Source organism: Procambarus clarkii, chromosome 81, assembly GCF_040958095.1.
Source record: "Procambarus clarkii isolate CNS0578487 chromosome 81, FALCON_Pclarkii_2.0, whole genome shotgun sequence".
NCBI lineage: Eukaryota > Metazoa > Arthropoda > Malacostraca > Decapoda > Cambaridae > Procambarus > Procambarus clarkii.
In genome coordinates this window covers 18,161,916-18,175,057 of record NC_091230.1, presented here as the reverse complement: position 1 = coordinate 18,175,057, position 13,142 = coordinate 18,161,916, and the positions used below count along the sequence as shown (strand labels likewise).

At 39.1% G+C, this 13,142-nt stretch overlaps 1 protein-coding gene across 1 annotated transcript in view; it reads left to right on the top strand.

Annotated features, from left to right (window-relative positions):
• Nucleotides 1-4,883: 4,883 nt before the first annotated feature.
• ifc (delta4-sphingolipid-FADS-like protein ifc) overlaps nucleotides 4,884-13,142 on the top strand; it is a 37,797-nt gene continuing 29,538 nt past the window's right edge. Inside the window, exon 1 of the mRNA XM_045766627.2 lies at nucleotides 4,884-4,966. Coding sequence (XP_045622583.1) covers nucleotides 4,921-4,966 — 46 coding nt within the window. The 5' untranslated portion in view covers nucleotides 4,884-4,920. The remainder of the gene's footprint in view (nucleotides 4,967-13,142) is intronic.

The window sequence follows — 13,142 nt, the reverse complement described above, 5'->3', positions numbered from 1 at the left end:
TTGTGTAATCCACAACTTTAAGGCTTTTAAGGCCCAATTCGACAAAGCATTTGAAATCAGAATAGTTAAATTGAAATGTAGCAGGTACAAGACTAGTAAGCAGGGCATAAGGAACTAGAACTCACTCCCCTGAAGACAATGATAGGTAAGTACTAATAGGCAAGTACTGTCTGTATCATCTGGTGACTGTATGGTTCATTAAGACCTAGTGACTACCTGGACCATTAATAACTAATGACTGTCTGGATCATTAAGACCAAGTGACTACCTGGATCATTAAGACCTACTGATTGTCTGGATCATTAAGATCTAGTGACTGTCTGGATCATTAAAGATCTTGTGTACCAAAACTGTTTCCTTGTGTGCTATTCCCAGAAGCTGTACGAGCTCGGTTGTCCATAGCCTGCTGAACCGAATTTTTGGGTTATCCGGCCAAAAGCGGGTTCAGATAATTTTCTGGTAAAACTTCACCATATCCAAACATAAATTTGGATAACCGGAGATTAGGTTACATAAATTTTCAAGTACTAAACATTTCAAGATCTACAGTACACCTGTATCACACAAGAAGCCAAACTACTACACACAAGAAGCTAAAATTTCTATTTTAAATTATATTTATGATGTATAGTGTGTGGAAAACTAAGAATTATGATGGTTGTGGTACAAACAAATTTAAAATATGGATATTTTTGACCTTCTGTAAGAATTCTGCTTATCCGAATGTCTGGCTTCGGATAAGTGAGCTTAGCCAGTACTGTACTGTTATATTACCAGTCCCACCTCGTCACAAGTCCTACAACTTGACACGTGTTACTCTGCATTCTGCATTTTCTCTGTGATGATGTACACCTGTACTTACTTAGAACATCAATATGGAAACTGCAGATGAGGCAGGTGGTTGGCACCTGCCTCCTCTGCACAGCTACCAGACATATCCTCACACAAGAACACATCTTCAGGTATGTCCACTGTCAACCATAAGATCATACCACATGTCAATAAACTAATAGAAGTTGATGATAGAGGAATTAAAGTGCAGTCACTCACAGACGAGTCAAATTCTGTTGAAGACTCACAACACACTGATGGAAATACTAAGCCTTGTCAAACTTGTTAGTGGTTGAGGAGGTGACAAGAGCTGTGCCCCCAAGTACCAAAAATTGAATCGGAGCAATGTGAGATGGCAAACCAGGCTTCATTTTCCCCATGGCACAAGGACCACCAAGAAATATGCATGGTTAGTTGAGACAGTCAAAAGACACCCAGGTGGTGGCTTTTGGTTTGCAAACAGGAAAATCATATTCATATGAATAATATAGAGATGTTACAGCAAGATCTTTAGAGGAACTTGCAGGCATAAAGATGCACATTTCCCCAATCCCCACTCATGCTGACTTAATCACCATGATAACCTTAGTAGGCACCTACTAAGACCCCACCCCCCCAGCCTCAAAGTCAAATTACTGACCCTCCCAGGATGCAACCTCATAACAGGCCAACTAACTTCTGCAAACATATTTACTGCTAGGTGAACTGAGGCATTGGGTGATAGGAAACACGCCCAGCCATGTTTGTCCCGCCCAGAATTTGAACCCGGAATTTTCGATTATGAGTTGAGAACAAACCCGACTGTACAAGGCGCATCCGATCCCTCGCTCATCGTCGCCCCTCAACCAACAACAACTACCGGAATCCTTTATATGTAAGGTAGGCGGATAAATTGTAATGGTTAATGTCAAACATCCCCTGATCAATGTCTGATTAAGACCTTTTGTGTCCTATTGTTATCCCTTTACCCTGCCGCTCACAGGACAAGAATGGAGTGCACAATATACTAGCCTCCGCTGGCTAACACAATAGTAAATTAAATTTTATTCAGGAAAGTACATATATAGTTGATTTACAAACATAATGTTGGATTTATATATAGAGCTAGTACATACAATACCTAAAGCCACTAGTACGCATAGCGTTTCGGGCAAGGTGAGGTGATGGAAAAACACTTTGACTAAAACTTAATAGTAATTGAGCTTAAAGTATAAAATGCATTGAAAAAAAAAGATTAAAAAGGTATTGAAGGTATTGCAGGGAGTGACCTCTGACTCCATAATGATGTAATTTAAGAAGAAGGTTTTGGTGGTTGACAAGTGTCAAAAGCCTTACGTAGGTCCACAAATAACCCAACAGGGAACTCATTTTTATTAAGAGCTGTATGTATCAAGTTAATCATACTAATAAGTGCATCATTAGTGCTCTTATTGGGTCTGAAACCATATTGGCAAGAGCTAAGTACAGTATATTGAGTTTGGCTAGATATGAGTAAAGCTGCTTGTAGATTAGCTTTTCAAATATTTTAGACAATGTTGGCAGAGTTGAGATAGGTCTGTAATTGTTGACATCAGTGAGATCATCACATTTGTGGACTGGGGTTACTCTCGCTTTTTTTTTTTAGAAAGGTTTGGAGTTCAAGTGATTTGTTAAAGAGCAATGTAATGGCAAGAGCTAGAAATCTGGAGGCTTTTTTGTAAATTAGAGATGGTATCTCATCAAGGGCACTTGACTTAGTTTCAAGGGAAAGGATTACCTCATTAACATCAGAGGACGTAGCGGGAGCTAGTTACAGAGACTGGATAGTTACCTGTAAGGTAGTCTTTAATATTAGTGAGTGAGAATGGAATATCATGAGCAAGGGATGTACCAATGGATGAAAAGAACCTATTGAATAGAATGGCAGGTTTATCAAGACCTATTGACTACACTGCATGCACACTTGAATTACTATAATAATAATAATAATTTATTTAGGAACAGTACATACATAGTTGCAGCGTTACAGTACAAACATTCTGTTAGATTTAAAGATTTTATTTTTTTTGTTTTTTTTAGATATATACAAGTTGTTACATTCTTGTACAGCTGTTCCGAACCTTAATGGAATCTGACCCATATATCAATCAGGTCAACCCATGTGTTGCGTTTCCAAAAGGGTCGCCCATGTTAGAATCGGTGAACGCCCTAGTAATATTTTTGAAAACATCTTAATAACTTATTAAACCAAAGGTCTTTTTATGTCAGAAGAACGGCAGAAACTGGATCTATATATGAAAACTCTTTCAGGGCAAAATTTAAAGTAAAACTAAAGATATTTGTAGTTGTATAAAAGTTGCATTTTTCATCGGTCGTAGAGCTTGAAATCCACAATATTCATCTCAGAACAATGCTTATTTCACGCAGAATCGTTAATAAACGTAAGATTTTTATACGTCTCAAGAAAGATAGAAACATAATCTTCATTTTAAATGCCTTACCATGGGCATATTTGTATTTAAAGCGAAGATACGTGTATTTTTCTAATCGGCGAGCTCCGATCCCGCACAGATCGAGCAACGGAGTAACACACTCAGAACAATGCTTATTTCACGTAAATTCGTTAATAAACGCAAATGTTTTTATATGTGTTGCGAAAGATAGAAATATAAGCTTCATTTTAAATACTTTACCATAGATATATATAAAGTTCTAATGAAGATACATGTGTTTTAATAATCGCCGAGCTCCGACCCCGCACAGACTGATCGACAGAGCAACTCTCTCTCAGAACAATGCTTATTTCACGTAAATTCGTTAATAAACACATATGTTTTATATGTCTCAAGAAAGATAGAAATATAAGCTTCATTTTAAATACTTTAACATAGACATATATAAAGCTCAAGTGAAGATACATACGTTTTTATAGTGGCATTCAGTAGCTTGTCGGTCATGGAATGCAGAAGCCTACGCACTTGCCAATATAGTGTGTAATTAACAAAGATACGCTTATAAAGCCTAAAATACTATATGCCTTCAGAAAGACAGAGATATGCTCGTTATTGTGAGTGCACCAAAGGAAATATATCTTGTTGGAGGACAAAGATATATCAATTCTAAAATAAGTTTCGACTCTCGCTCGGGCGAGAGATAGCGCGACTCTCACCCCATCTATTGGAGATTCTGTTCACCTAATGACCCAAAGCTACTCAAAGCCTCCTAGCATTACTTAAATAATGAAGAAATATGGTATATTTATTCACTATAATGTTGGCGATTTATAGATAAAGCTAGTACATACAATACCTAAAGCCACTAGTACGCATAGCGTTTCGGGCATATTATTGAGAGAGGAAAGATATTTATAAACAATTTTTTTTTTTTTTACCGACGCTCTCCCTATTGATGAGAACTACAACCTAATGAAGATAAATGTTAATTTTATGTAGATACTGTAATAAACAAAAGTTTTTAATGTCATCAGAGAAGCAGAAATATAGGCAAATTTTAAATCCCTTGTCATAAATATAACTGAAGTGAAAGCAAAGATATATGCATTTTGATAGTTACAAAGACAGCTCTTTAACACGGGTGGAACACGAACAAGGGGAACTTAGTACCCAAATGAGCCACAGAGATATTAGAAAGAATTTTTTCAGTGTCAGAGTAGTTAACAAATGGAATGTATTAAGCAGTGATGTGGTGGAGGCTGACTCCATACACAATTTCAAATGTAGATGTGATAGAGCCCAATAGGCTCAGGAACCTGTACACCTGTTGATTGACGGTTGAGAGTCGGGACCAAAGAACCAAAGCTCAACCCCTGCAAGCACAAATTAGGTGAGTACAACTAGGTGAATACAGCTGAGGGGCGGGACCAAACAGCTGAAGCTCAATTCCCTACGCATAACTAGGCGAGTTCATAGGAATTACCGTTTGTCCTGGCGCCATCTATGTTTTGACAGCAGTACTACTAATGTTCCCACGTTATATGATGATCGCTATACGGGTGTTACGGTCAGTTGCTCTTTTATATATATTTATGGACAACGTAGGTGATTTGAGGCAATTTGCGGCCAGAGTGAAATAGTATCCACGCGGTGAGTGATGGAGGAGGATATATACTGCTGTGTACTCGACCAGCGGGTGAGAGGCAAGTTATATCTAACAATTATGGGGAATAGATGGGTTATTTTAAGCGTAGAATGTCAGGTAACCGGTAACTACACAGATGGGGTAGTGTTTTTTTAAGTCTTTATTTACTAAAGTGGAACATTACATTATGCCTTTATACAATACAATACAATACAATACAATTTTATTTAGGTAAGGTACATACATACAATAAATATTTACAAGGATTGTTTAACTTATAGGTATAGCTAGTACATACAATGCCTAAAGCCACTATTACGCAAAGCGTTTCGGGCATGATAAACTTAAATGACAAGCTTAATACTAATTGAGCATAATGAGTAGAATGAAAACAAGAAATGAAAACATAGATGAAAAAGCAGCACAAATACAATATGTCGACAAACAGCGCTCTTTAAAGAAAAAAACAGACATTGGTTGACAATAGAAGGGTAAGGTAGGTTACAGGGAATTTATTAGGTATAGCTTCGCTTTTAACTTAAACTGGTTGAGAGAGGTACAGTCTTTAACATGGTTGGGAAGGTCATTCCACATTCTGGGCCCCTTGATTTGTAGAGCATTTCTAGTTTGATTAAGTCGTACTCTAGGAATATCAAAACTGTATTTATTTCTGGTGTGATGCTCATGGGTTCTGATACAACCTTCTATGAAGCTTTTGAGATCAGGATTGGCATTATAGTTTAGCGTTTTATATATGTATAATACACATGAGAGAATGTGCAGTGAACATGAGAGAACAGTGCAGTTCTTTAGCTGAACAAGTCTGCTGGTGGGGGAAGTAGACGGGTTTTATGAAAGTATTTTACCTAAATATTTGTATTTGGTTAACTAGTTCAGCCGTTACCAGGGATGGTGTTCCTTTAATCTAATCTAAAAATTCTAGCCGGACAAAGTGATTAAATAAAGAAATTGAATAGAACGAAGTGGTTTGCCAGGGTGCTTAACATTTAGTTTAGTTCACTTACTATGCAGCCCATGCTTAAAGAATGCAAGTTTATCATATTGAATTGACCGTAGTTTTACTGCATTTAATATACCGTTTTTACCCTAATTAATTATGTCGGGTAAAGGCCGGTCGTGGAAAGTTCCTAATATAGCAAGTTTTAAAGGAAAAGTTTGAGTTAACTTTAACGCTTAAGTTGGTGACCAATTAGCTTAGTCTATTGTGAGGAAAGTTACTAGAATCTTACATTGCAAGTGCCATTTTTTTTTTTTTTTTTTTTTTTTTTTTTGAGAAACATGACTAGATACATGAATCGCATAGTTTTATTACTAAATGTTCATGGATTAGGTTGCATAGTTGAGGAAATAGTGATAAGGTTTGTGATTTTGTGTACCTTGACTTCAGCAGAGATTTTGATAGTGGCGCAAAATTGATAGGGGCTTGCAGAGGTTGATATACTTTAAACCCCAACATCAAAACTAATAAAAGCAATGGAACACTGATATTATTGCTAATAAAAGTAATACAATTTATATAGATTCTACGGAGTTGATAACATCTTTTAATTAAGTCTAATTTGCAATATAGTCAATAATATCATCTCCTTGCTATTAAAAAAACCGATAAACATCAAAATTCTTTTCTCGTGTATTCAGAAATGCAATTGTATAAAATAAAATAAAAAAATGCAAGTTATATAATAAATAAAATATGCAAGCATGATAAAAGCATTAAGTCTATATCATCGTATGAGTGATAAGCGCAACTATTATTATTCTGTTTTGACTAAATAAATCTTATCTGTACAGTACTTTAAGTCTTAAAAAAATCTAAATGTTTTTATTGTTCGAAAATTGTGGTAATAATAATCTCTAATTACCAGCATATATTTTATCTAGTACCAGAATATATTTTATATAGTAACCTCATGCATTTTCTCTAGTACCGGTATGTAGTTTATATATGGTAGAATGGTTGTTAACCACCTATATGGTTAACTACCACTCGTGTGGTAATAGAGTTAACCACTCGTGTGGTTAACTACTATGCCCGTATCGTCAATAACTACCCGTGTGGTTAATTACCACCTATGTGCTTAAGTAAAATCCGTGTGGTTAACTACCACTCGTGGCCGTTAACTATAACGTCAGCACAATCATAGTACAGTATTACCGCTTCTCCAACATTATCAGATAAATAGACACCACCTTATCACTCAATGAGTTTGATAAGATTAAATCTCTAGAGATTAATAGTTTATTGAATCTTTACCTTTAGAAGTCTAGATGAGGGGTCACAAAGTGGCTTGGTGGCTTGACCTAACCCAAAGTTACATAATATCCCTTTGCATTTTTAACACTATTTTTCCACTAATCGTATTATTGCATTTTGGATGTTTAAGGCCTATAAACTGCGGGAGTTATTAGGGGGCAGCACTATAGTTAAGTATATACTTTAGTCGTCTCAGGTAAATACACCACAAAATGGGGAAATACACCTTTCGGTGTATATGTATAAATAGTTTTGTCGGGGACAGGCAGCCTGTGTATGTGTATATGTATATGTGTATATATATATATATGGCTGAGTGGAGAGCACGCTGGGCACGTAATTTGCTGGACACGTCTGGACACGTGGTCCGGGGTTCGATTCCTGGCGCCAGCGAGAAACAATGGGCAGAGTTTCTTTCATCCTGATGCTTCTGTTACCTAGCAGTAAATAGGTACCTAGGAGTAAGACAGCTGCTACGGGCTGCTTCCTGTGTGTGTGTGTGTGTGTGTTAAAAAAAAGTTAGTAACAGTTGATTGATTGACAGGTGAGAGGCGGGCTGAAAGAGCAGAGCTCAACCCCCGCAAGCACAACTATGTGAATACAGTATACACATTAGGCTTGTACAGTATTTTTTGTATAAAGAAATTTGCTGTAATCGCGCCCAGCGTATCAAGTATATAATAACCTACAAATGTTCGAGTACATTAGTTATTCAAAAATATTGATAATAATTACCTAAAAAATATCATTATCATAATTTATTATAATTATAAATTGTAAATGACAAAAAAAACAGCCGTGCCCGTTGGACATGATATTGAGCAAATTAAAATATTGCTAACAGTAATTGTTAAATTGCTAACGACGTTATTAAGTTATTATAAAAAAGAAACAGTAAACACCAATTAAAATCAAATTCGCATTGCAACTCAAAACTCCATTTTAAGACTTAATATATTGCTTACACTTTTAAAATCTTAAAATTTAGAGCTAAATGAGATATTTTTTTAAATTACACAATTAAAATTACATACTAGTAAAGAAGAAATAAACGAATAAGATGCGTACAATTTTAAAGATGAGATTTACATTTGGTTTCGTTCTCGACTCATAATCGGGGCTCCCGGGTTCGATTCCCGGCCGAACCAGAAATACAAAAATACCTGAAATGGATAAACGTATTATTTTGAAAATTGATTGATAATGCTTTGTGAAACCTTTCCAATCGCTACTAAAAATGATTCGGAAACTGGTAATAAATTTATTACCGATGAATCCTGAACGCAATCAACAAAAAGTTTAACTATTATTATTTCATTAATCTGTCGCTTTTTGGCAGACGATAACGAGAGGTCATTTGATCGAATATAATGACAGAAGATAACGAGAGGTCATTTGGCGAATATGTTTGAGAACCAGCAGGAGGTCAGCGACCTCACCTTCAGCTCGTATACATGTTATAAATTCAGCTACTCGGAACAAGTTCCAAGTAGCACGGGCTATGGTGAGCCCGTAGTGGACTTACCTGGCACAGGAGCGGTGCTGAATGTCGGGTCGTGTACATAGTTATACAGCATTATATATATATATATATATATATATATATATATATATATATATATATATATATATATATATATATATATACACGAGAATTCAGAGCAAGGGGGGTAGAAATAGCCTAAGCTCCTCTATCCCTTTGAGATGTAATTCTTTCTTGTTTCAATAAACATACTTGAATTCAGAGCAGTAGTCAGTTGTGGGAGAAAGAGCAGTACTTGGTATGTTATGTAAACATTCGTCGGCTTATGAGACGCTGGTCAGAGCCAAGCAACGGTGCAAACACTAAGTTTGCACCGTTGAAACACACACACGCACACATACTCTTCACACACGCAAACATATTCACGCACACACATACACCCTCTCACACGCACACAGACGTCCTGGTGTGTGTGTGTGTGTGTGTGTGTGTGTGTGTGTGTGTGTGTGTGTGTGTGTGGTGTGGAAAAAAAAAGTAGTTAGAAAACAGTTGGTTGAAAGTTGAGAGGCGGGCCGAAAGAGCAAAGCTCAACCCCCGCAAACACAACTAGGTGAATACACACTCACACAAACATACTCATTCACACACACACACACACACACACACACACACTCACGTTGGCGCGCACTTATTCACAAGTATGTACACGCACTCACATATCCGCACACACACTTATACACACACGTTTCAGCGGCCTTATCTCGCTACTTATCTCGCTAATCAGATACTATAGATGGTGTTTGACACCTGCTTCCAGAATCCGATTAACTAAATAAAGGATTAACAGACATCATTTGTTTAACACAGCGAAGATTAACAAAATGTATGTATGTATGTATGGATGTATAGTTCATTGTGTCGGGGGACAGGAAGCCAGAGTGTATTCATACACATTTGGCTTTTAGCGAGGTCCCACCCCAAGGTCCCACCCCAAGGTCGAATCACTGACCCCGCCCAGGAGGCAACCCCACAACAAGCTGACTAACGCCTGGGTACCTACTCACTGCTAGGTGAACAGAGGCATTAGGTGAAAGGAAATGTGCCCAACCATTTCTGTCCCGCCCGCGACTCGAATCCGGAATTCTTGATTGTGCGTCAAGAACGAACATATATATATACACACACCGACTGTACTAACGGGATGTATGTATGTCAATATGTACTTTTGCCTAGATAAAATGTTTGTTTTGTTTGTGCTTTGCCTGGTTGGTGAGAATTAAAGTTGAGCGTTTAAATATTATAAAATCTATCTAGTTTGTGAATACCGTTATATGTTCAAAGTACAAATTAATTTTGTTTACCAGTACTTCTTTGCATTAAATATGAAATGTTAATACACCAAAGACATTCTGAAAGCCCCCTTCCCCCCAAAATAAACAAAATATATGTAAAGCGAAATAAAACACAAAAAAACGAATATATTCGTATTGCAGACAGTTTTGGGGAGCAGTGGAGAGGATTGCAAAGGCCACCTAACCTATACGTTGCTGTTTCAGTAACTCTGTGTAGCGAGGTTGGCAACCAGTCTCTCTCTCTGGTTTGTTGCACCTGCATGAGCTTAAGGGAGGGTGGGGTCCCCCCACGTTGTCTGGGGGGCAAGGCCGCCTGTTGCAGTTCTCGTGCATGGTCGGGTACCATCGCACCCCCATGGTGTTATCTCTCAATTCCACCATGGTCATAACCCACCTCTCCCACGAGGTTGTACCCAAGCTCACCCGTTATCGTACTCTAGCTTCCCACGGTCTTATTTCAGCTCACCCATGGTTGTATTCTAGCTTCCCACGGTCGTATTTCAGATCACCCATGGTCGTATTCTAGCTTCCCACGGTCTTATTTCAGCTCACCCATGGTCGTATTCTAGCTTCCCACGGTCGTATTTCAGCTCACCCATGGTCGTATCCCAGTTCCTCCCTTAACTCAGCTTCCTGATGGTCGTATGCCAGCTCTAACATAGTCGTATCCTAGCTCCCAATGATTGAATCCAAGCTCCCAATAGTCGTACCCCAACTCCCCTTGGTCATATATCTCGCTCCCATATGGTCGAATCGGAGCTCCCTTATGGTCGTATCCCAACTCCCACGTGGTCGTATCCCAGCTCCCACGTGGTCGTATCCCAGCTCCTCAGCGTTCTAGACAAGTTATTACCTCCACCTGCCTCACTGGCCAGCACTGCTTAACGTTAAATTATTGATTCGTGTCAAATGTTCTGTGTGGTCGACATTAACAACACGCGACTCTGCATTCTTTAAAATAAAACTCTGCATTATTTATGCCCACATAAATAACTATATCCGGAAATACTATTTGAGAGAGAGAGAGAGATATTCTACTCAAGGTCGCTGGTGCAGCCCGTTCTCGTGAGCTGTTCCTTGCTTGGTGGTTGAAAGCCTGGCGTTGCAACGCCTGGCGTACTAAGACATGCAACCACGTAAATAGCCAGCATGTATTGTCATGGACAGACCGTTTTACGAGAAATATATAAATACGCCAAAATTATTGGGGAATAATTTGTCTCGTGACCACTAGGCTATTGTTGATCGAATTACGCACATATATGCAAATTATTTTGAATTCGGAAAAAGTTATATTGGCTATTTTGATAAGGTTATTATTTTTGGAAAACTATGCTAAATCTACTTTCAATTATTATTTCACCGCCTACTCTATTGGCTCTTGCACATTACACACAAGTATTGCAACAAGGCCCTTGTCAGTACTGACACTAGTTGACAAGGAATTGGCAGTCACAAGCTACATTTAATTGCTTGCTTTCTCCCCTCGAGTCTTTCTTCCCCTTGCATGCTTCATGTTCCCTCCCTCCCCCTTGCACGCTTCCTGTTGCATACCTTCCCCTTGCCCGCCTCCTGTTGCCTCTCTTCCCCTTGCCCGCCTCCTGTTGCCTCTCTTCCCTTGCCCGCCTCCTGTTGTGTCTCTTCCCCTTGCCCGCCTCCTGTTGCCTCCCTTATCCTTGCCCGCCTCCTGTTGCCTCCTTTCCCCTTGCACGTCTCCTGTTGCCTCCCTTCCCCTTGCACGCTTCCTGTTGTCACACCGTCAGTGGTAGAGCCGCCAAGGCCACACCCGTGAGATCTGAGAGTGCGTGAGGCTTGTGTGTACGTCACGTATTATTCACGGAAGTGAAGGAGCTGACAAACAAAAAAGTGTATGAACATGATGGTTATAGCCTAGGCGCGTCTCCAAGACTACATAATTTATGACAAGACGAGGAAGGTCCTTGTGCTACATATCTACATCAATACCACCAAACTGCTAAGTCCAGCAAGCACTTTGGTTGCTCCCGTGTTAAACTTTTTTGTTTTTTTTGCCACTTTACACAAGTCTATTAATTATTAATGATCGATTGTCGGCAAGGAGAGAGGGGTAGCCTACTCTCTTAGTCTGGAAATGAACTGCTTAATTGCGACCATATTTGTGCTCTTTCAGTTCATATAGTAGTTCACTTTTGTATAATTCACGCTTTCTGTAATCTGTAAAATTCAAGATATTGCTAGAATATACGTTATCTAAACACAAATATCATGTAGGCGTAAATGAAAAATGTAAAAATTAGGAAGTGAAAATTTACACTAAAACATAATAATGCCATTCTTAACACTGCTCTGAAATAACGATTGATCGTGTATTTGTATTATCTATTACTGTATATATATTGCTTAGATAATGGAAGTAATTTAAATAATTTCCTAACTAACCTTCGGGGATTTTTTACTGTATAAAACTCACGCCTCCATATCTCTCTCTCTCACTTTCTCTTACCTACGTAAAATAATATTGCTAGGTAGCCAAGCCAGCAGACATGTGCGTGTGGACCCTGGCGCCACATCAAGCCCCGCGTGCTATCAATGCTTTCTGCAGACCCAAATGACTAATTACCCACCAACGAGTATTGAATGATGTGTTTTCTTTGAATTCAAATTATTTTCACAGTAATGAATCCCCGTCATTCTGAATGGGGAATGCGAATTGTCCCTAAATGAGGCCTAATATAGCTGTGCCACTGAATATAGGCCTATCCGAAGACAATGGAGTCACTTGGGAGGCATATAGGGTCTCGTAGTACAGTTGGTTTCGTTCTCGACTGACAATTGGAGATCCGGGTTCGATTCCCAGGTATAATGGCTGGGATGTGCAGTACTCAGCTTCAGAAACTGAAGAAAAGGAGGGAAATGGGGGAAGTCTAGGAGGGAAATAGGGAGTTCAGTATTAAGGAAGGAAGTGAGAGGCTGGAAGGATGGGGCGGCGAGGATTGTACGTCAGGGACGGAGAGGGTCGTACGTCGGGGCGGGGAGGGTCGTACGTCGGGGCGGGGAGGGTCGTACGTCGGGGCGGGGAGGTTCGCACGTCGGGGGCGGGGAGGTTCGCACGTCGGGGGCGGGGAGGTTCGCACGTCGGGGGCGG